The following is a 22816-nucleotide window of genomic DNA, read 5'->3' as shown; positions in this document are numbered from 1 at the left end:
ATACCTTGCGGAAACCACAAGCACAACAGCATTAGAGCGACATCAGCTTCCCAGCTCATGGGAATAAGTCAACTCTGGCTACTTGCAGTATTATAACTGGCTGGAGTTCAGTGTGTGTGTGTGTGTGTGTGTGTGTGTGTGTGTGTGTGTGTGTGTGTGTGTGTGTGTGTGTGTCTCTCAGCTGGTCTGAGTCCTGTGAGTGTGCATACTGTATGTATGGATGTAAGTAGAAGTCTCTTTGATGGGGCACTACTATGAGACAGATAAGGGTTGACATAGAGGAAGGTGACTCCTCACTCCTCAGCAGAGTAGACTTGAGAGTTGAGACTTGAACTCGAGTTGGACTTGGCTGTCAGAATTGGTTTGATTCAATACTTAAAAGCCAAACATTTCAAGTTAGGACTAAATACGACAATATCAGACGGGTCTTGCATAGCGACACCGCTTGAATATTTAAGTATTTAGCCGATGCATTCACACTGTAAGCCCTACTTTTCTTTAAAGTCTAAAGCACACAAAACTACAAGTTGCAACAACTGCAATTAAAAAGAGTATACGTATTCATATTTCATGATGTTTTTACCATAATTAGGATTTTGTGAATGACAGACAAGGAACTTTATGTTATTTCATTTTTTTAAATATCACAAAATGACAGTCGTCACAGGAGGAGGTGTAAATAATTAAATTAACGATGGCTGGTATTGTGCATGCCTGGCTCACTGTCACGGCCATTGTTAGGGTTATTAGTAACACCTGTGCTTTTCCTGCTATGATATTGTAGCAAAAATCTTTTTTTAATGACCCTTATTACTTGATTTCATGGAAGCTAACACTTATACAAAATATAGAAACACAATCATCTAATTATGGAAACTGTGTTGGAGCATATATTCAATTCAATTATATTCACAAGTCCACTGCTAATGAATGATTCATTTTTTTCTTACATGTTGAATGAATACATGTACAAGGGGCACAGCAAGATAAATGCACATTCTGCACTGCGTAAATAAATCAAAGGAAAGAACGAGTGAAGGGCGGATGTGCAAATACACAAATTTAGCTAAGTTCGACCCATTTGGCTGAGAAGAAGAAGAGTGAGACAGGAAAGGTTTTTGTTTTTTAGGGAGAGCACTGACACACAGTCTGAGATAAAGCAAATGACGACAGTATGAAGGAGAGGAGAGGACTGGGAAGAAAAAGGATTGGATGTTGGCACGCAGGGAAAGGCAGTCTGTGGTAGACTTGTAAATAGCTGGAGGGACAGAGGGATGGAGGAATGGAGCTATCAGCAGAGAAGTGATGAAGGTCTGGGAACAGGCCAAGATAAACACAGAACAGCCCAGAAGGAGCTACAGCACCACACACACACATTTACGCACAAATACACACATACACACACACACACACACACACACACACACACACACATGTTACTAACACATACATGTTAAATGCACAACATACAAACACTTAAGGCTGTGAGGAGCACTTTATAGTCATCATACACCCACATTGAACACATATACACAAACACGCTCACGCACACGCATGCAGACAAATAAACAGTGTGTACTATATGGCTCCCAGACCGCAACGTCTTGAGTGTTAAGCTGTGTGACAACAGCCCGAGCTGTCATTTAGACATCTCGTTTCATCACATACTTCACATTAGTCCATTTGCTCAGATACCACAGAATAAACACGTAGTGAAAAGAAATGGCTGGAGTTTTATTTTTAAACATCTGGTCGAGTCATTTTAAATACTACATCAACCATTACAATGAGACTTTTTTTTTACTTTGTAATAAAAGACAAAAATGCTAGCTGTGTCCTGTAGATCATAACTCATACATGGTTAGAAGATATTCATCACTACCGTTACCATTAATGTTTCTTTTCTGCATTTGTTTAAGTGTGTTTATCTGCATGCACATGTGTCAACGCTGCTCATCCTGCAAATAGATTGTTATTGTTCTCCATCTGTCGCCCTCTCTTCACTGTACATTATTAATGTTTCAGCAGACTGTGAATAACTAGATTGACCTTTTACAGACATGTACACATGTCTGACGGGCGGCAACTATCTATCTGCTTAGCTGTTTGTTATTCCTGCTTAGATTAAGCTGAGTGGGCTCTACATCAGCTGTGAGTACTTAAACAAACTTAAATAAGCCTTGGTTTTATTTTTTACATTGTAAGCAGTTATAACTACTTTGACCTTTGGGAAAATACTTCAGTTTGTGCTAAAAAACAAATGAAACAAATGTCCTTTCTGACCACGTGCTAGCTATACTTAGAGACTGCCTAAACTTTTGCCTGATAAAAAAAATAAAAAAATACACACTCTAGCAGCTATATCACATATTCCATTATTCTGATGAAGTATAACAGTATTTAGACAAAGCTTTTTGGCAATGCCATCTGCACAGCTGTACCTCGAGCTTCAAGTGGAGCAGTTGAGTAGAAGAAGTTAGCAGAGGCAGTGCAATTATTATTTTAAAAGTCAGCACAAGTTTAAATGAATGTGAACCACCGAAAGAGAGGCACAGAAATATTAGAACCATATTAGCTATCCCTCCTCCGCCACTCTCCCCTTCCCGTAATCGGTACTGAAAGATTTTTTTTTAGCTGTGAAGCGAGAGTTCTCCTGCTCCGTCTTGTCTTTGTCCAACTAACACCTTTAGTGAAACCTTAAAATCTGCTAAATGTTATCTTAAGCGACGCATTGAAAGGCGTTTGGCAAAACTGCTGCATGAAAGAGAGGCTGTGAAGCGTGTCTGGCTGGAATGCAAAACACAATTCATGGTCATCACTCTGTCACCATACAGACCTACGGTCTATGTGTGTGTGTGTGTGTGTGTGTGTGTGTGTGTGTGTGTGTGTGTGTGTGTGTGTGTGTGTGTGTGTGTGTGTGTGTCTTTAATTTTTCTCTGATAAAGACACTTATTCCCAATTGCTCAATGAATGTTATAGGATTATTGATAAGGATCCATCCTCAACAAAGAGATGTTAATAAAGAGGTTGTTTAAAGCAACTAACGTATACATACAGTATTTCTTTTTTAAATAACAATGGAACAAATGATTATGACATTTGTACGCTATGATTACCCAAATCTGCATTTCCCCTCAGCTCTACAGAGCTTTATAGCATCTTTCAGCTCATGGTTTTGGATTTCCATCCCCAACTTTACCTTGTTTGCAGCTGCAGGAGGCTGCCGAGAGACAAAGTCAGCAGCATGCTAGTAAACTTAGTTGAGCATTTAGAAGCCAAAGAACCAAATATTCATTTCAATAATTGGTGGAAACCAAAAACAGAGCTCAAAGGAAAAGTGAATACTGGATTTACATTTCTTGGATGGCCAGAAGCAGGAGTCCAAATGAATTCTAATATGGCTCCGTATCTGCTGGATGTGTAAAAAGGCAACTGTTTGCTAACATACCCGCCGTATTGACTTAAAGGTTATACATTAGTGTTTACAGCTTCTTTCCACTCAACGCAAAAGGCAAAGCATTTTTAAAAAGTCTGTTAAAGATTCCCTTGTGATATTCTACAACATACTGGTTTTACCTCAACATTTGTGCACAGTCTTGGCCCTCTCCCATCCAGTATTAGTACTTTTAAAACAGCTCAACTTCAGGTAAAAAGTAGCAATGCATGCAACAGCTTCATAAACACAACATATATATTCCTCCTATTTTATGTCTAAATATCCACCATATGTCTGACTTAGAAAATAGTGAGGTTTCTTGGACACCAGATACACAAACTAGGTGGTGGTCTTCTGCTGAGATGTTCCGTCTCGTGTAAATGTGCATCTGCATGGCTCTCCTCAGAAAACAACTTTGACCACAACAATGTCTGCTGTGTAAGTGAGCACATGTGCATGTGTGTGTGTGTGTGTGAGCGTGTTTACCCTTTTGAAGCTCTCAGATTATTAATCTCCATGAGTGGTGGTCGGGGTGTGTGTGTGTGTGTGTGTGTGTGTGTGTGTGTGTGTGTGTGTGTGTGTGTTATACCAAGATCAACCTGCATGGCAGTTCAAAGCCACCCAGTGCAGTATGAGGGGATGAGAGGAGACATGAAAGCAGCACTCAACGACATGTACAGTCTTAAGATCACAGAGGGGAAAGGCGAGGAAGGCGCACCAACATAAACAAATTGTTTGATTTGTTTATGTTGGTGCACCTACATTTTAGAGTTTGACAAATTAAGTGCACCCACATGTTAGGGGCTTCTAATGGCATGGTTGGAGCAGACGATGGAAGAGAAATGCCCTGTAGTATTTCTGATAAAGTAATGCATTAGTAATGTATTCCAGAACATGGAAATGTAATGTACATTTTCAGACAGCATTTGATCTACTTATCTTTATTTAAATAGATGCATTTACTACACATTTGATTAAATAACAGTGCACTGACACTCCCAGCAGGTAAAAACTGACTTTTGAACAGAAGACATTTGTTTTATGTCTCCCTGAACTCCATCCTCAGTCTCACACACAGGTGAATTGATGGAAAAGAAAAAAAGAAACATCTAGCTGCTATGACTGCTGGTGCTCATCCCCACTTCAAACATTCACTTTATTATGTCGAACCCGTCGCCGAACAATGGGAATATTGACAGTCATGTGTTATGAACAAGCCGGGTTGTTTGAGTATTTTAGCGCGTCGGGCTCCCAGGCGGGCTGTAGCTTTGTGAAAGCGATGTATTGTATTTCTTTCCTGTGCCAGAGCCCGTTTCCTGTGGCGGTGCCGTGTCAAACGATGACCCTCTGCTTCCTGCAAGTCGCATGGAGACGGGCCTGGCACGAGCCCCGAGGCCTCACCGCCAGCCACCGAACAACCTCCGAGACCCAATCCCGCCTTCAAGTCATTACCCTGCTTGCCCTTTCTGGACCTCACTTTGTCCCAATACAAGCTCTTGCATAATTCTTTTAACTCTTGCTTATTTTTATTTTACTCCAATTCCCTTCATTTCTATCAACCTCCTCCTTCACTATTTTTCTTACATGCTACCTCCTGTCTGTCCTCACCCCCTTCTCCTCCCTATGTCCATCTATCTACACCTCCTTTCCTCTTTGCATCCCTTCTTCCCTCCTCCCTTTGTCCAATTCTCCAGGTCAGAAGAGGGTCTGTCAGGCGCTTCCTGCGCAAGCCGCAGGTCCAGACCACACCTTGTGAGGGGATTTCTGCAGCTACCGAGTGACGTCTTATAAAAACAAGCAGATGAGCACACTCATGTCTACTGTACACACTGAAAAAATATGGTTGTTTTTGGCATTAAACTGTGACTGTGTTGAAATGTCGTCTGTAGGATAAAAAGAAAACTTGTGGGAAAAATGTTGAAGACAGTACAGAAAAAGCACATTCAATGGGAATTATATCAATGCTCCATCTAGAATGGGAATAAAATCAGTGACCATCAGCGGATAGCTGTTGACCTCCCTTATAAGTGAATTCCCAATTTTTTTGTGCACTTAAAAATAGTTTTTACAACATATGCAAACATCCTAGGGCCACATCTCTGCTTTTGAGTATGAGAAAGCTGTCAAATCATGCGTCTAGATATTGGTCCCCAAAGAAATCAAGCACATGGCACGGGGTTAAAGACTCAACATGCCTGACGTTTTGGATTGTTGTTGTGGGTCAAGTCACAGCACGACCACCAGGATAACTTTCAAACAGCTGATTCAAAATCAGAGCTTTTATGGTAACTTATACTTGGATAATGTCCCGGTGGTACGTGAGTGCACGTGTGTGTGTGCATTGGCACAGTTCACTATGTTCCACAGGCCCGCATGTCTTTGATCTGGTTTCTCATCTCCTTGTATTCAATGTCACGAGTACACACGCGTGCCGGCAGCAATAACACACTTTACTGGGAATCTCCGAAATGACTCCTTAAGTCTTCTTCCAGTCCAGGTCAAAGGCAGGAAGTGAGCTGGGAGAAAAGGAGGAAGCAGAAGCAGCTCTCTCTGGCTGCAGGTAATGACCCTGCACCTTGACCTTCAACCTCACCCTCCATCAGTCCGACAATACACACGCTGACAAAACACAGATGTGTAAACAAGGTGGTGTTGCCTCCAATTTGCAGATATTAAAGGAACGTGTCTGGCAACATAAAGCGTATAAATAGCTGAACTCTTTAATGTTAGAAAATGTATAAATCATTTTATTCTGTTTTATGGCAATTGAGTCTTTAATAGACCAATAAAGACGTTAAAATCCAGGATTATAATTTATCTTTTTATTATTTGACAACAATAACAGCATGTTGCATTTGCTCACTCATTACATTTACAGAAGTGGTCAGGAAAACCGTATGATTTATGGACTTTGTTCGCACAATCATGCATCCTTCCTTCCTTTATCAAACTGTTTGACAATGCTGGAGGTACAGCTGATGAAAACACTGTTAGGACATGAGCCCTGTCCAAAACCAAACACATTCATGCTGGAGTCTGCACCCGAGAGATTTAAACCTTTTCAAGTAGAATTGATGCATCAATGGTTGCACGTAGTCTAGACGTTTTTGGACAGAGCACATGGATTTGGAAGGTGACTGACTTTCTGGAGCTGCCTCACCAGCTCCAGAAGTACAACTTGCTGCCATATTTGGAAGGCTCCAGTTTACTATCGATGGTTGGGTTGGCCTCGGGACGTGGTCGAGAATGGTAGGGGTTGTCAGGGAGGGCCCGAGAGGTGTCCACTTTGGTCACCTACAAAAGAAACATGCACAAATAAACACATTGAAATAATAACAAAGGACTTTTTGATGGACATGCTCAGTTTAACGGGATGAAATGTTTTTAAAAAAAGGGCTTGACTTTTATTTTATTTTTATTTTTAAATTGTGATTAAAACAACTGACTTGGAACACAACAAAGACATTATATGTGAGAATTGTACAACATAGATATATTGTGTCAATATCTGACTGGTCTAACTTTAAGTCTTGTAAAACCTGCGAGAGATCTAATGATCTCAAACAGACCTTTCCCGTTGTAGAGTTTAAAAACCAACAGATAATCTAATCAATAAAAACCTTTTTGTTTTTTCTGCTGAAACCTTGTCTATTCCCTTCATTGTCCTCTTACAGCTCTTCCCTTAAATCATCAATTACATCCTCTCAGCTCTTCTTTATCCACCTAATTCAATCCACCTTCCCTGCTTTGCACATTTTTTAGGATTTCTGGGTCTGGTCTGTCGGTCCTTAACTCTCTCCTTCTGTTCCTGACTACATATCTCCCAACCTGAACGGGCATCTCTATTTCAACAGTCTTACACATGTTGTTTACATCCATCATCTCAACACACAAGTCTTCTTATTTGTTATATAGCTGAGCAAAGCAGAGAAACTGAGCCAGTGAGCGGACAGTCAACCTGGACATTTTTCATAGTGACCTCCAGTTAGAATTCTGTTGTTGTGCGATTTGATTCCATGAACAACAGCTCTGCCTGGTAAGTGCAAAACCGTCAGACAGTTGATTACCGCCATTCACAGATTCCCAGGTTTGTCAAAAAGCTATTGTAAAGATCAGTTTTTGGTATTATTTTGATTGCTGCTCCCTAATTGGTGCTAGCCCGTATGTTAGCCCCATAAAAAAAAAAAACCCAATGCAACATAAAATGCATGATTTTCCTGTTCGAAACTGTAGCCGAATGAGACTCCTGCTACACAGATGCAATCAGAGCTTCTTACATTGCCCATAATCAGCCATAATAGAGCCCATCAACCACGCTGCTCGCATTGTGAATGCAGTCAACCCCTCACAAGTCTCACCTTAGACAGCTCTCCCAGATCAGGTCTCTGCCAGCCCAGCTTATCAAGGACGCAGTTGTCGAAGGCTTGCTGTTTATCACGGCAACGGCGCAGTTCCGCCAAGTTCGAATAATCCAGACAGGTCCAGTACTCTGTGAACGACTCTGCACAGTTTCCCTTGATTTGCCTAAAAAGGAAGAGAGAATACAAATTAAATATGCAACACAAAAATTGAAAAAATCAGTTGCTGTGCATGAGCTGGAACTCTTCCCCTTTAAAATGTTTATTTTAATATTTAAAGGACTTTCATTAAATTGTGGTTTATGCCTTTATTGAAAAGAGTTCTGAGGTTTCCATAAGAAGAGCTTTCTGGTCTGGGAATAAAGGGCTCCTAAAAAAAAAAAGTGTCTGGCAGTTTCCAGAAGCACCGAAGAATCTAACCAGGTCCAGGGTGCAATTATAGCTTTTCTCAAATCTGTCCTCATTATAATAATTACAGGTATTGCTCTTTCACAGTAACTCTCAGTTTATCTTTGGGGTCAGAGTGTCGGTTGTTTGTTTCGGCTTTAGAATAAGAGGTCATGTGTTTTTTGAGAACCAGAACACACACACACACCTTAGATTCTGCATGGGCATCAATGATTTAACCAACAGACGTTCAGTAAACACAGACACAGCAGTTAAGAGTGAAAAACCCCAGACTACTTCCCCAATAGCCCCCCAAGGGCAGATATATAGACACAATAAACAGTGTACTTAACTTATTCCTGTTTTAAAATGAACAGCCTTCTTTTCTACAGGTCATTGTTTAAAATATAGCTCAGAGAAATAAAAAGAAAGGTGTTATCTACAACACAATTTATTTATTTCAAGATAACAAGCGTTTATTGAGTTATTGAGAAGCTGACTCTTATTTAAAAGCCAAAAAGTGGAGGAAAAAAATAAAAAAATAAAAAAAGACAAGACAGACAGCTGTAAGATAAGTACCATGACACAGTGCACGTACACAATGGATTATAACTTTTGTTATATCTGTCAACATCCCACGAAACTGAAAGTTTGACCAAAAATATGTACTTTTGCTTTCTTAAAAATCCAGTTTGTCATTGCCTGAACAATAAACTCACCATAAAAAGTGCAAGATCTCCTTCACCATAATACCCTCATACAATACAAGTTTGGCTCAGCCATAGCCTTCCCTACTGTGCAGGCTTTTATTATTGCGGCCTTTACCTTTGTTTTACTTTTCTTCTTTACTTGTGTTCACATTCACAAAGACATATATTGTCTGTAAATTATTATCATCTTTCCCTCCATTTAGATACACTTCAGAATATTATTGACACTATATGCACCCAAAATGTCCTAAATGTCTTGTAGACAACCAGAAAATCAAAAGCTGGTCTTGTTCAGCTACAAATTCCCACCACTTAAGGTCACAGTGCTCAGTAGATACAGTGTATGGGAATTCATGGAAGACTAATGTGTTATAAACATCTGTCCTACGTTTGGACCAGAATTAACAAGGTATCTTAAACCCCGATCTACATTTTCTGTAAAAATCTGGTGTCTCACCTCCATCCCAAATGGTGCACTTGAACTTAATTTTTCGCCAACATTTTCTCTTCTACCCTTACATTCCTAGCGTTAAATCACAAACCATTCTACTTGACCAGGAAAGACTGGCGTGGGATCTAAATCTCACTTCCACCCAAAGCCAAAAGGAATGGAAAGCTTATTAGCAGGACAAGTTACAGAATATGTAACTGTTTAAACTCCACAACCGTAACGCCTGGAAGAACAACTGTCCAACAGCAGACTTTGCGACCTCAGAGCACATTTTCTACCCACATGTCCATCACAGAGGAAGAAATGCAAAAACTCTTGACTCTTTGACCAAGGTTTCAAATAGACTCTCAAGCCTTGCACCCTCAAGCTGGCTCCAGAGTTCAGCTACATGACCACAGGTTCTGCAGATGACACCACTGAGGTAGCCTTCATCTCCAAAAAATATTTATCTTCTGCATAATCACTAGGTTGCTAGTCTACTCCCTGCTACCTACATGTCTAGTTAACTCTTTTGTACTGAATCTCTAGCAATCACATGCAATGTATAAACCTTGTTAAAAGACTGTGTCAGACATTGTGTCTAAGTAAACCAGGAGTGTTTGATGCAAAAAGATTTAAACCCCTGAATGTGTGTTACCTGAAGAAGTTGAGTGCACACTCATTGACTTTCCTCCCGTCTTCTAGACACTTCCTGGGGTCCTTCTCCTCCCAGCGGCAGAGCATGAACTCCTTGTTGGGTTTATCACACTGGGAGCCATAATGGTGGGCAGCAGCCTTTAGCACTGCAGAGGAGACATTGATCTGGACAGAAACAGGAACAGACACATTAAAAACAACAATTTTTTTTGGGCTTTTCATGCCTTTATGATAGAGAAGTGCAGATTGTGAAAGGGGAGAGAGAGAGGGAACGACATACAGCAAACGCCACAGGTCGGACTCGAACCGGTGGCCGCTGTGGGCAAGGACTAAGCCTTTGTATATGGGACGCCTGTGCTACCGGTTGAGCTACCGGGACGCTATACTAAGACATTTTAATTTAAAAAACTTAGATACAGGATTATGTATGTGTATTCCTGACACTTTATGATATTGGTTATTAGGTTAGCTCCCAATAGTGAATAGGACACCCTTTAAAACTCTGAAATTATCGTATTTAAATCTTGTAATTTATCCAGTCTTATTCTTATTTGCTTGTTTAATTTCCTTTTCTCTTGGCTCTTTAATTACTGTTTATAAATTGCATTAGAATGTCTTTTTGTGATGTGTTCCTTTTGCACTTTGTCTCGATGCTTTAGATGTTTTATGAAAAAGGACTTTGAATTGCCTTGTTGCTGAACTGTACATGTAATGGGCAGTACAGTGCAACTCTAAAAATATTGATCAAACTACTTAAAATAAACTTGTACCTGCGCGCATATTGTTTATTAGCTCCTTGATGCTGCCATATTAGTGTTGAAAAGACATAAACTGCTCCAGCTAACACCTGACTTCCAAGGACAAGTTCAATATGCTTAATAACACTACTGCCAAAGATTTGTTTGGGGCAGCCATTGTTAAGTTACTGTCACCGAAGAGGTAATACGGACTATGAAGAGTGTGATACAAAGTTAACGATGGTTGAGTTCCTGCATATTGTGGTTCCTCTAACGCAATTTAATGTTGCCAAGGTGGATATCATAAAGATACCGGAACATTCACCAGCGTTAGTTGCATTCAGAAATATTTGCTCGTGGATTCATCGTCAATCTTGGTCATCGAAATAACAGTCAGCATTGTAAAGGCTGTGAACGCCAGTGGCAAAAGTTATAAGCTACTGAGCATATTTTGAACCATACAGCAACTAGCGTTAGCAAGCTAGTTAGCTAGCATGTTCTGTCTTGCTATGATTTCCATTCAAGATAAAGAATAAACAGCTGCTCACCTCGTCCACCTTCAGCTCCTGCAGGGAGGGGACGTCTTGTGTTTTGAGCATAGCTGTGTTTCTGTTCAATATAACAAACACAGAAAATCAAATGAAAAACATTCAAGGTCCTCCTCGTCTGGCTCCAGGACGAGCGACGAGGCCGCGGAGAAGGTCAGTTTACTGAGCTAGCAGTTGTGAGGCGCGCTCTGATGACGACACCGAGAGCTCGACCAATACAGGTGCTGTAAAAACAAAAACAAAAAGAAGAATTTAAATGGTATGAACTTGTTAATCATTGTATCATGTTTCAAGTGGAAATGGTTAAAATGATAATACTGTGAAAAACTATCTGATGCTCTTAATGCTGAACAGTTTCATCTGAAGCCTCGTTTTAGCGCTCCGTGACCGCGTTGCTATGGTAACAGTACACTTGGCTGTTGTTCAGTCTTTCCCAGTTGGTGATAACTTAATGGTTTGTGTGCTGTTTTTATTTTATTTTTTTAGAACAAAAGGTTTACGCAACTTAATCTCTTAATGGAGCTCATCGAAAGCAGTTACAAAGGGGATACAAAAAATGGCAGGTAACGTAACGCTGAAGACTAAAGGATATACCCACCAAAATGAATGAAAATACAACGTTGATTCATGTTAGCTATGCTACCTGTAGAGCAGACGCTGTCAAAGCACTCTGTAACCATCTCTTCTCTACCTCAGGATGGATGGAAAAGGAGAGTACACCTTTCCCACAGAGACCAAGTATGAGGGAGAGATGAAAGATGGGATGTTCAATGGCAAAGGAGTGCTACACTTTCCAAATGGAAGTAAATATGAGGCCACCTGGGAAAATGGCATAGCTAAACAGGTGAGGAGTAGAGTATAGTAGTGTGTGTGTCCCTGCACGCATGTCAGAATATAGCTATGCTTCCACATGCATGACTGTGTGTTTCACATTGGTTATAGTTGATATTACATCTGGTCCCTTTTAGCAATCACTCACCATTATTGTCGTAGTTATTAGGTTTCTCTCTTCTTCTTTTTTTTACCTACCTGAATCTACAGTCTATACCACTCTGATGCAATCTTCCATGAGCTTTTGCCACAACAGCGATCACTCCAATTATTATCATCATTTCAGTTGCGGTTCATTTGAAATGATAGCAGCTCTGAACCATGACTAACTGTGGCCCAGACTACCCTGCACCTGCGTCCATGCCAGCACAAAAAAACGACTTCCATTTAAAACAGACCTACACTATCCAATAACCGCAGAAATTCCAACACTGGTCTCTTATAGCTCACTCTGAAACGTGCACCTCTCCCTTCAAACAGCCTGGAGGTTGAGGATCTCACATTTATGTTTTTTCTTATTTTGTTAACCAGATTAAACAAGCCTTTCATAGGGTCGTAATCATAAGATGAGGCTGAGGACCACTGTGTATGTTAATGTCTAAAAAACGGTTAAATTAAAGTATAAATGTTTTATTAGAAAGCTTGTGGTTGAGATGTAAATGTCACTGCAACTGCTATATCTAAACTTTATCAAAAAGTGCTCTGAAAAAAAAAGGGACAACAACAACTGACATACGATTAACAGTAACCTCTAGTTATGTCTGATGCAAGAACTTTTACTGCAGGCATTTTTGACACGGCATAACAGGAAAACCACAGGTGAAATTAGTAACAATAATCAAGGTTGTATTCCACAGGTGTTCCAGGACCTCGTTACTGTGCATGCTGACTCTGACTGAATTTTACACTTTAGTGAAGCTGAAGCATCGTTAATGTTATATCTTAAAACTGTGCTTCTCCTGCAATGACCATCCTAAATATTTGCTGTGAAAAAGGTTTATAGAGAAGAAAGCGTTAAATCCAGCAAGTGTTATCACCAGTTTTCATTCACACTTCTCTTCTCTTCTTTGTGAATTCGTATTTGATCCTCCACAAACTAAGCATTTAAAAAGTGTACATGTTATAAATGGACTGCATTTAAGTAGCGTTTTTCTAGTCCTAGCAACCACTCAAAGCACTTTGCAACACGAGTCAGCATTCACCCATTCACACACTGGTGGCAGAGATGCCACCTGCTCATCGGGTCGGTAAACATTCACATGCACATTCACACACGGATGGCCGTTCCATTGGGATTAATTTGGGGTTCAGTATATTGCCCCAAGGACACTTCAACATGTAGACTGCAGGGGCGAGAGATCGAACCACCGACTTTTCAATTGGTGAACGACTACCTCCTGAACCTCAGCAAATCAAAAATTAATGCCATTTTCATGATTGGAAATGAAAAGTGTTGACATGGTTATGTTTTATTCCATATAATTGTTGAAGAATTTCTCAGAAAAACATGCAGACACATGTACAAAATGTATGTCCGTTTACCCAAAGGACATATTTTTCCACTTTCCCAATACAACACAGTTTTGGTTTTATCTTCTGAGGTTTAGAGATATCCATCTCTAAGATTTCCGCCTTAACCTAAAGACAATGGAAGAACATTTTAATTATATTGTGGTGCTTAAAGCACTGAAAAGTGACATTTGAAAACCTCAACAGCAATGTATTTCTTCAGAAACAATGGGGGATGTAAAATTACCCCCAGACCTTGCCTTCAAAAGTTTTCACTAGAACTACTTTCTGTCAAAGAAACAACCCCAGGGAAAAACAGTGAGGTCTGTGGATTATCTTGCATCTCAGCAATGTTTTTGCTGTTGAGGTTTTTTTTCACTGCTTTGAGAATCACAAACAAAACTTCATAGTATGGGGGTGCTGGAAGATGTGAATATCACAACATTTGGGCACATAAAATGTAAACACTCTCCATGACCAGACACCACACACAGAAGTAAGTGGAAAATGTAGGGTTTTTTTATGGTTTTTTTTAATACCCATTAAAAAAACAAAACATGACTGAATAATGGGGATGATTTCACCACTGTGCTTCCTCACAAGGGGTCCTTTACTTTTGCTGATGGTCTGCAGTACCAGGAGAAGGACTGGGACTACTGCGATGGTTACGACAGGCGCTTCTACAGTGAGAGGTGTAATGGACTCAGACCTGCAGGTTGGAATCCATTTATGTGCTCATGTATTCGCTTATCCGAATATTTATTTAGATAATTTGTCTTGAATTAAAACACTGTTAATACATTGAGACCGGGAGCATGTGTGAGTTAGAAGAGTAACACCCAAAGCCATTAACTAGATAAGCATACGCTTCTACAGATAAAAATAATAATAATTTGCGGTTATGTATAGTATGGCTCACAAAGCAGGACACCTGAGCTGGCTTGATATCTTTTTGAGTTAAACATGGACAGCTGTTTTTACTTCAGTCCATGTTCAAGATTTAAGAAGCTAACTAGATCATTTAGTATAACTGCTTAATGAGTCATGGTCTATGTCCATCATTGGCCTGACATCACTTTACATGTATGAGCAATGCACATGACTCTGATTAACTTAGGGGACATTAGGTGAACGCCATCAGAAAGGGCTGAGATCATAATAATAAGGACTTGTGTTAGTAGTAAACAATAATAAAAAAGTAACTGTCTTGTTCATACAGGAGAATCTCAGCTAACTGATCTTCATCCCCCACACATCATTCCCGATGGATGCTACGATTGTGGAGATGGTTTCTATGACCCCAATACCAGAGTCGTCACTTCCCACACTGGCAGATTCCTCAGGAATGCAGGTGAGACAGAGAACATCCTGTTATTTTCATAGCCCTGTGACACCAGCTGGTTTATAGCTAACCCTTTACTTTGATTCATAATAACAATCTTTTGCTACTAAATAATGGATACCTTCCAATGTGGAAATATATTTTGTGAACTATGTACTTACTGTGAGGGGGGGGGAGGGGAAAGAACCACAATCCAGATATGAAAGTGACATTTTCACAACATCTCTATCATGATCAAAATCAGACCTCATTGTCTTACTTCTTACTTCCCACATTTTTCTCCCACTAATTTGAGGCCAAATTGGCTCCATCTGAGTAATATCATCTTAGCCTGTTGTGCCAATGAACATAAATGAGAAAGATGAAAGTCAAGAGCAAACACACATTTCCTTTTCAAATTAAGTATACACAGTTTTATGTCCAATGAAGCGCCTTGGCAGTGATAGATAGTAACTTAATAATGCAGCATCATTGCTATTGGTTTAACCTAAGAGCCTGCTTTAGTCTGTGCTGTAGTATGAACCTATGGTGATGCTAATGATTTGTTTTAATGCTCTTCCAGCGGTCTCTAGGTCCGAGGCTAGAGTCGACAATGTAAAGATGTTGTTTTGTTTTTGTTTGTTTGTTTATTTGCACATCGTCATCAGATACCTGAACAAAGTGTGACAGTTCCTTAGCGTAGACTCCTCATGTAAATGTGCCAATTATTGTTTCAAATAGTTGGAAATAAATGCCCACTCGGGCCTATACTTCCAATATTCACGAGTTAAAAGCCAGACAGTCAACCAAAATAGTACTGAGGGAGCCACTGTTGGCTGTAAAATAGTAGCTCTGCGCAAGATTGCAAGATAGTAGCTCCGTGCAAAATTATGTCTACTTTTCAACAACTCTTCTTGTCTAAAAACAGGCCACAGAAAAGCCCTTACTGAAACATACCAAAGTTCATGTATTGTATTTGTCTGGGGGAGGACTCTTTGTCTTTGCCCATTTTACTTTTTTAAATAACTGCATCTCTGAAAGCACACAGTGTGGCCATATGGGAAGGATTTGATAGCAATGCACCTATGGAATGATGTTAAATGGATTATCCCTGGATTCTTTGATGGAAGATTATTGCTACAAGTCATCTGATAAGCATGCTTCTATAAGTCATTTCAAAACTTTTTTTTGCTTTTGTTATTTGTCAAAAGTGGAAAATTCAAGACACATTTTTCCACTGAGCGAGTGCCCAGTTCTGGAACTCTTGATTTGAAGTGAATGCGGTCTGTCAGGTGTCCAGATAGGAATTCTGAGATCCTCTGCTCGTCATGTCTCCTATGGGTTTACATCACTAGACAATGTTGTGAATTAGGCAGCAGGTTGTAAATGCAGTTTTATAAATACGTAGCTTTTGGCTCACTAAGGTTGGGTCAAGTTTTACTGCTGTTCATCAAAGGAGCTTAACATTACCGACATTACTTTCATTCGACATATAAACCTAAACACAGCTATAATCACAGGTTCATGCATAGGGGTTGTTGTACTATGTGGTAGGACTCTTGTAACTTTGCTTTGAATTACAGAAACGCAGTGCAGCACTAATGTCTGGATCCTCATCTGATGATTCTGACTGTTTTTAACCTAACAAATACAAAAATGTGTATCATATATGATCCTTGGCAGAAGTTAAGGTCTGACTCACAAGCTCCCTAAGGTAGACATTTATTTTTGGGAAGAATATTTGTATTCAGATGAGCTACTTGCAACATAATACAGATTAGTTCCACAAGCACACATATCTGATTTACATATGTGGAGAGACAGAAGGAAACAGAGGATTAGATTCACATCCTCGCCAGATGTCATCAGCGTGTGTAGGAAGACCAAAATATGTTTTGCAATTCTTTCCTTGAAGCGTGTTGTTCGTCATCACTACAGCTCTGGTATTGATCAGTGGAGTGACGGAGAGAGAAAGAGAACAAGATTAAAGATTTCTTTTTGGAAGTTGGGATGAAAAAGGAAGAGGAACTAAACACTTTCCAACAATAGTCTGACTGATTGATTTAAATAAATATAGAGTCAAACATGAACGATGTAAAGGAGACATATTATGTTAATACTTGTATTTTGGGTTTTTACTAGAACATGTTTTAATGTAAAAAAAACACATGTTTTTTCGCATGCTGTTCGTCAACCCTCCATCTAAAACGCTCCTTTTTAGCGCCTCTCTTTAAGCCCAGTCCTAAAAAAAAGCTCAGTCTGCTCTAATTGGTCAATGTTTTCTGGTTTTCTGTATCTGTCCTCCGGGATTGATTGTAACGGCACTGTAGCAGCACTTTCTAACTACATATTTTATAGTTTAGACATCACAACCATACAAAAGTCCTGACGGCTTGTTTAAAGGCACCTGCTGTGTGCATTTCTCCATGGATTGAGTGTTTTGATACTTTCACAGTATTTATATAGCACTTACACCTGCGTAAGGACAATATGGGACCTTAAATTGATGTGAGGTGTGATGAGATGTTTATGTGCGTGTTGAGGGATGTGTGGCTTGTGCTATATATCACATACAATACACTCTTCCTCTGTTTTGGTATACAATTGTTAAGAAGAACACTCAGTCCTGTATGGATTTATTTTTTAACCCTAGGAGGTGAAGGCACATTTGTCACAGTGCGTGTGAAGACAGAATTTATTGCCTCGTAGCTTCCGCCCAGGATGAGGACCGCGAGGATGATGGGACGCAGGGAAGACCCACCCTCTCAGAGGGGACGTTTGCTGCAGTAAGGAATGAGGAAGGAGCTCCCCATGTAGTTGTAAAGCTAGTGGATGTAGGACAAGAAAGAACTGAGCCCGTAAAGACAAAGGTCATATCTAAAGTTGCAAAAGATGCGTATAGCACTGGTCTAAATTGCGGATGATTCTGACAGTGAACGTTATTGCAAGGAAATATCAGGACTTTACTCACTGGCCAAAACTGACCTATTGTAAAGACCTGCCCTCCTTAGTTACTGTTGCTAAGTTTGACAAACAGTCCTTCTTGGCAAAGTGCCAGAGAGCAAAACAATAGGATCTGTTGCTAATATTCCCCAAGAGGTTATAGATTATTTTTGGAGCAATTTCTTGTCATCAAGGAGCTGCCGTGCAGACTGCATGTACGTAAGGAGGGATGTGTGGAGAATACTGGTACACCGTGTAGAAATAGAGGATGATGGAGGAAATAGAGGGTGTTCAATCCGCATACTAACATACTGCACACTACATACTCAATCTGTATGTAATGCATAGAAAATGAATGATTAAGTATGCCACTACCAGCAGACTCTTCATACTGAAGTAAACTCAACGTAATAAGTCTTCTCTGCATCACATGACCGTATCGCCGCTACCGGTCCGAGCTACCGTTGAATAAAAATGTAAATCAACAGCACCTCTTACACTTAATCGAATATGTTCCACTATTATTTTAGGGCAAATTAAAATGATCAAATATTTTATATATATGTTTTCTACAGTACATGATGTGAGCGCCCACTCGTTTCCTCCTAACTGTAACTTAACGTAACTCGCCATCATTTGTAATTATTTTAGTTAGTTGAGTATGTAAAGTAAACTCCCGTCTCATACATCCAAACTTTTCCTTATATACACAAAATCAACATACTGTTGGAACGCACTACATAATACATACTCGACCCTGATGAAGACAGTCAGTCATAACGCGTTGGTCATTTTAAATACATACAAAGGTATTTTAATTTTGCACATTCCCAACAGTGTCTTGGATTAGTTTTGAAGGGGACTTGCATTAAATATTTTATTGAGACCATATTTCACCGATTTTGAACACAGCAAGTGTTTTTAATTGGGATTATTAAGCGGGAACCTCCCGTTACAGATGTGTCCAGAGGGTTCAAATGTAAGATACGACCCTGAATCCCATCATACCATACTGATGTGGTTTAACATTACTTTATTTAAATGCTTCCAAAGGCCTATAAATGATAGTATTGGTGGGTTTTTTCCACATGTCAAAGTATTCTCGAGCAAGACACTGAAACCCAAAGTGCTCCTCAAATTCAAGTCAGTTTGGATAAAAGTGTTTGCCAGATGAATTTAATACAAAGAATACTAACAATTACTGGATGGCTTCCACTCTTTATGGCCTTCTCAGCACTTTAGAAACCAATGTATATTATTAGACTAAGACTGACTCTCAATGGTCCACACACAAAAAACAAATCACAAATGTCACTTTACTCACTGGATTTGGTCAAAGACCAGGAAGCATTCACGTGGATTAGAAGACTTGTCACTGGGCATTGACCAAAAAGTATTTTTATCCGATAGATGACGACAGGAGTGCCCCCTTTTACTGGGCTGACATTGGACGTTGCTTCCTATCTTCTTGTTTGTTAGAAAACTGTCTTGAAAAACAATTTCTTGCTAAAGAGTCTGTTAAATTTGTTTTAACAGAAATAACCCTAACCCCCTAACACCTAACCCTGCTTTATTTTCACATCTACAATTCCAAGTTTCTTTAAGAAGCAGTGAGTCATATCATCATCCAAACCAATAAGAAAGTAGTCAGACAAGGAGTCAAGACAGGTCCTGTGGATACAAAGTCACCTCCTGCAATACACAGAAGATGGAAAGAAAGGAATCTCTGAGTGTGTGTGACAGCAGTATATGTGTGTGTGTCAGTGATGAGTGATTGTAAGTGGTGAAAGATGAACATTCAAGGATCACACAATTTGTTTCTGGCTGATGTTCTCCCCAACTTTCTTCATGAGCGACCAACCTTTACTTTATTACCACAACAATAAGTAATTCGGTATTACACTGCAGTTTTTCATCTCTTTAACTCATCTCTCTCTCTAGGGTGGGTAAACCAGTGAATCTGAAAAGAAGAATAAGACAACATGTCAGTGCACTGCACACTGCTTGTGAAGCAACTAATGAAGTGATTGTTTTTTGTTTTTTTTGCATTTTTATTATGACGCAAGATCATTCGGTACAACAAACATGTGCTTCTACTTACTACCACCTCACTGTGTCAAATGTAACCAGCCCAGCTTAAATAAAGCCAACAGGCTACAGCATAGTGAAACGATTATTGTCAAACCTGAAACACAAATCACATAATCAACAAACAACTCTATAAGGCTATTTTTACCCCCTCCAAACTTCCAAAGACACATAATTGTACTTAATTTGTCATTGCTGATGAAGATTGTTACAAGGTAGAACAGAAAACATTTGAATTGCTCTGATTAAATTGTAATTAAAAAGGAATGAGGGAAAGATACATAGGTCACATCTGCACGATCAAATCTCCGTCGCTGACTGATTGAGTGTGTTCTGTTATTACAAACAAACACACAGGGTCAGTTGTGTACGTTCTCTCTTGGCAACAGGCAGCAACAGTCAGCAGCGGTGCAGGAGGCGGCAGCAGCTCCAGCAGGGGCCATGTGTTGCCATATTGTTTGTAGCACTTTCCTGTTTCTGGAATAACCGCTTCCCTTTGAGACTCCGCACAGAAAGAGTTCGACACTGAAAACATTCCACTGCCAAGGAAAACACCTCTGGTGACCAAACCGCGGCACCTCCCTTTGTCCCCGTCCAGCGAGGTGTTTCACAGACAGATAAAATCAGCCGGGGCCCTTGGGGGGGAACATATCCTCACGTTCCTAAAACTCACCATCAAACAGGATTCACATGTTAATCCTGCGAGCTATGACAGATGGATTAATAATTTTGAAGATAAGTATCTCTCCTTCAAAGCTAGAAACCGGAAAACCGCTGAAGTTTTCTGTGATGTCATCACGACCTAAAAGCAAGGGCCACTCCACTTGCAGTGAATTGGAGACAGATGACTTGTATGTGAGCATTTGAATGTTTATTTGAGCTTTCACATTTAGGTACGTTTGATTTCACTGTGGTGCCTCCACTTGGAAACCACAAAATGTGCTGACATTAGCACGTATGACCCTATGACACTGTCGGTGGACCAGGTTCAGAGTTCGACATCCCAGAGTGTCCTACCTCTCCCGTTTCTGTGAATATTTAATCCAGCAGAATGCAATCATGTTTTATGCAAATCACTGTAGGTACAAGACAGTAGATTGTTTTGCTCATTAAGCCAATATCTGTCTTTGTGTGTGTGTGTGTGTGTGTGTGTGTGTGTGTGTGTGTGTGTGTGTGTGTGTGTGTGTGTGTGTGTGTGTGTGTGTGTGTGTGTGTGTGTGTGTGTTAATTCGCAGCCATTAGACTGGAAGGAAACACTTTTCCCTCTGAGTGTATTTTAAGGATTAAGATAAACAGACTTTAACAAGGTGCCATTATTGCTTCCACTCTCTCTCCTGTGTACATCGCAAAAAGGTCGTCCATGCAGGTCCCTACAGTCGAGATGGATACCAACCAAAAAACTGTTCAATAAACAAGTATGTTTAGTGTGCTGCATTGAACTAAAGACTAAAAGGTACAAAAGTTGTACTTACTTCATAGACGGATTTATTTCTGTTTTTATTAGTCTAACTGCAATATCTCAATTCACAGAAATGATAGTCATTAGTAGGTCTATAAATTAAATGTATTGATTTACAAAGAATGGAAAATCAGAAAGAAATGTCCTGCTTTCCTCAGATTGCAGGAAATTACCAGCCACCTGTGCCCTCAAATAACCAAAGGTACCAATTACATATGACTTAAATCCTGAGATAACTGCTGCTATACAGTCTCAAGAGGGCAGAATTACATCAAATATAAAAATGTCCCAATCTAATTATCATTAAGGCAGGTTGTGGTTTGTGGCTAATTGAGGTCAGTCTAAACGTAACGACGTATAGGCTTCAATAATTACCTTCTCTGCTCACAAATGTGTCACAAAGACTGTTTGCGTGGCAGCTGTCCGCGTGTCCGATACGTTCAATTGACCTCCCGATCAGAACAGGTAGAAAGGAGAGAGTGACACAGAGAAAGAGACGAGGCTTGTGTTTTATACTTGAAGTAGCTGTTAGTGTTGACGCCTGGCAATTACACACAATCAGTCCGAGAGCTGCAGACCTGCTCCCACTGTACAATGGAGCCCCGCGCGCAGTGGAACCTGGGGGTGAGGCCCGCGCGCTGCTCAAGTGCGTGCAGCTGCGAGCGCTCCAGAGAAAGCTCACTTCCCCCGCAATTAGCTTCTCATTTCAGTTTTAACAATGAAAAACTGGTTTATTATCAACTCCTCTGGCAGTCGTTTCGGTTTAAAAAAAATTGGCGTCCATTTTTGGGGGTTATTATTTATTGGTGTCTGAAGTGGCTCTGAGAAGTTATTTTCTCCTAATTGTCAGGCTTATCTTGATTTGACAAATTTACCCGAGACTCGAATGGCACTTCACTGTTTCAGCCTCACACGCAAAATGACCTGTGGTTTAATTATGCAGGCTACTGGTTCTTAGAATTTTGATTTAAACGCTTTGCCTTTACACTTCAAATTGCGGGTTTTTTTTTTCTTATTTAATCATAGGTCAAACGTTTAAAAAAAACTATTTAGCCTACTTTTACTCCAGACTTTGTTTCCAATACTATTAACAAAAATCCTCCATTTCAAATGAAATCTTTCCTACAGATGACTCCGAGCATGACTGGATTGTGCGGACTTGTCGGAAAGCTTGGGATGAGATTGTTGGAGTTGATCCTGAAAACTCTGTTGCAACCATTCCTGATGAGACCAGTAGTATCAACGGATCCATTGTTTAAAACTCCACTTTGTATTTGTATGTAAAGCCTATTAAAACTATAAAACATTTCTTGTGAATATCATTATTTTTGACATATGAATTAAAAGATAAATGTATTGCAATTCTGTATGTTTTTATGTTATGATTTATTTTAAAAACATA

At 39.9% G+C, this 22816-nt stretch overlaps 2 protein-coding genes across 3 annotated transcripts; one reads left to right on the top strand and one right to left on the bottom strand.

Annotated features, from left to right (window-relative positions):
- Positions 1-6243: 6243 nt before the first annotated feature.
- ndufa8 (NADH:ubiquinone oxidoreductase subunit A8) lies at positions 6244-11447 on the bottom strand. The gene is made up of 4 exons (XM_029445418.1): positions 11264-11447; positions 9980-10143; positions 7795-7960; positions 6244-6730 (listed from the first exon to the last, which is right to left on the bottom strand). Exons 1-4 carry the CDS (start codon positions 11312-11314, stop codon positions 6593-6595), a joined length of 519 nt encoding a protein of 172 aa, XP_029301278.1. The 5' UTR covers positions 11315-11447; the 3' UTR covers positions 6244-6592.
- A 22-nt stretch (positions 11448-11469) lies between these two features.
- morn5 (MORN repeat containing 5) lies at positions 11470-22723 on the top strand. Of its 2 annotated transcripts, XM_029445415.1 has the most exons (6): positions 11470-11522; positions 11750-11826; positions 11960-12107; positions 14207-14318; positions 14823-14954; positions 22543-22723. In XM_029445415.1, the coding sequence occupies exons 1-6, from the start codon at positions 11520-11522 to the stop codon at positions 22671-22673; spliced, it is 603 nt and encodes a 200-aa protein (XP_029301275.1). In that variant the 5' UTR covers positions 11470-11519; the 3' UTR covers positions 22674-22723. The 2 variants fall into 2 exon arrangements, with proteins under 2 accessions (XP_029301275.1, XP_029301276.1); XM_029445416.1 differs by lacking the exon at positions 11470-11522 and having other exon boundaries at positions 11681-11826.
- The last annotated feature ends 93 nt before the right edge of the window (positions 22724-22816 follow it).

This window comes from Cottoperca gobio, chromosome 12, assembly GCF_900634415.1.
Source record: "Cottoperca gobio chromosome 12, fCotGob3.1, whole genome shotgun sequence".
In the NCBI taxonomy this organism is placed as follows: Eukaryota; Metazoa; Chordata; class Actinopteri; order Perciformes; family Bovichtidae; genus Cottoperca; species Cottoperca gobio.
This window is presented reverse-complemented; position numbering and strand designations above follow the sequence as displayed.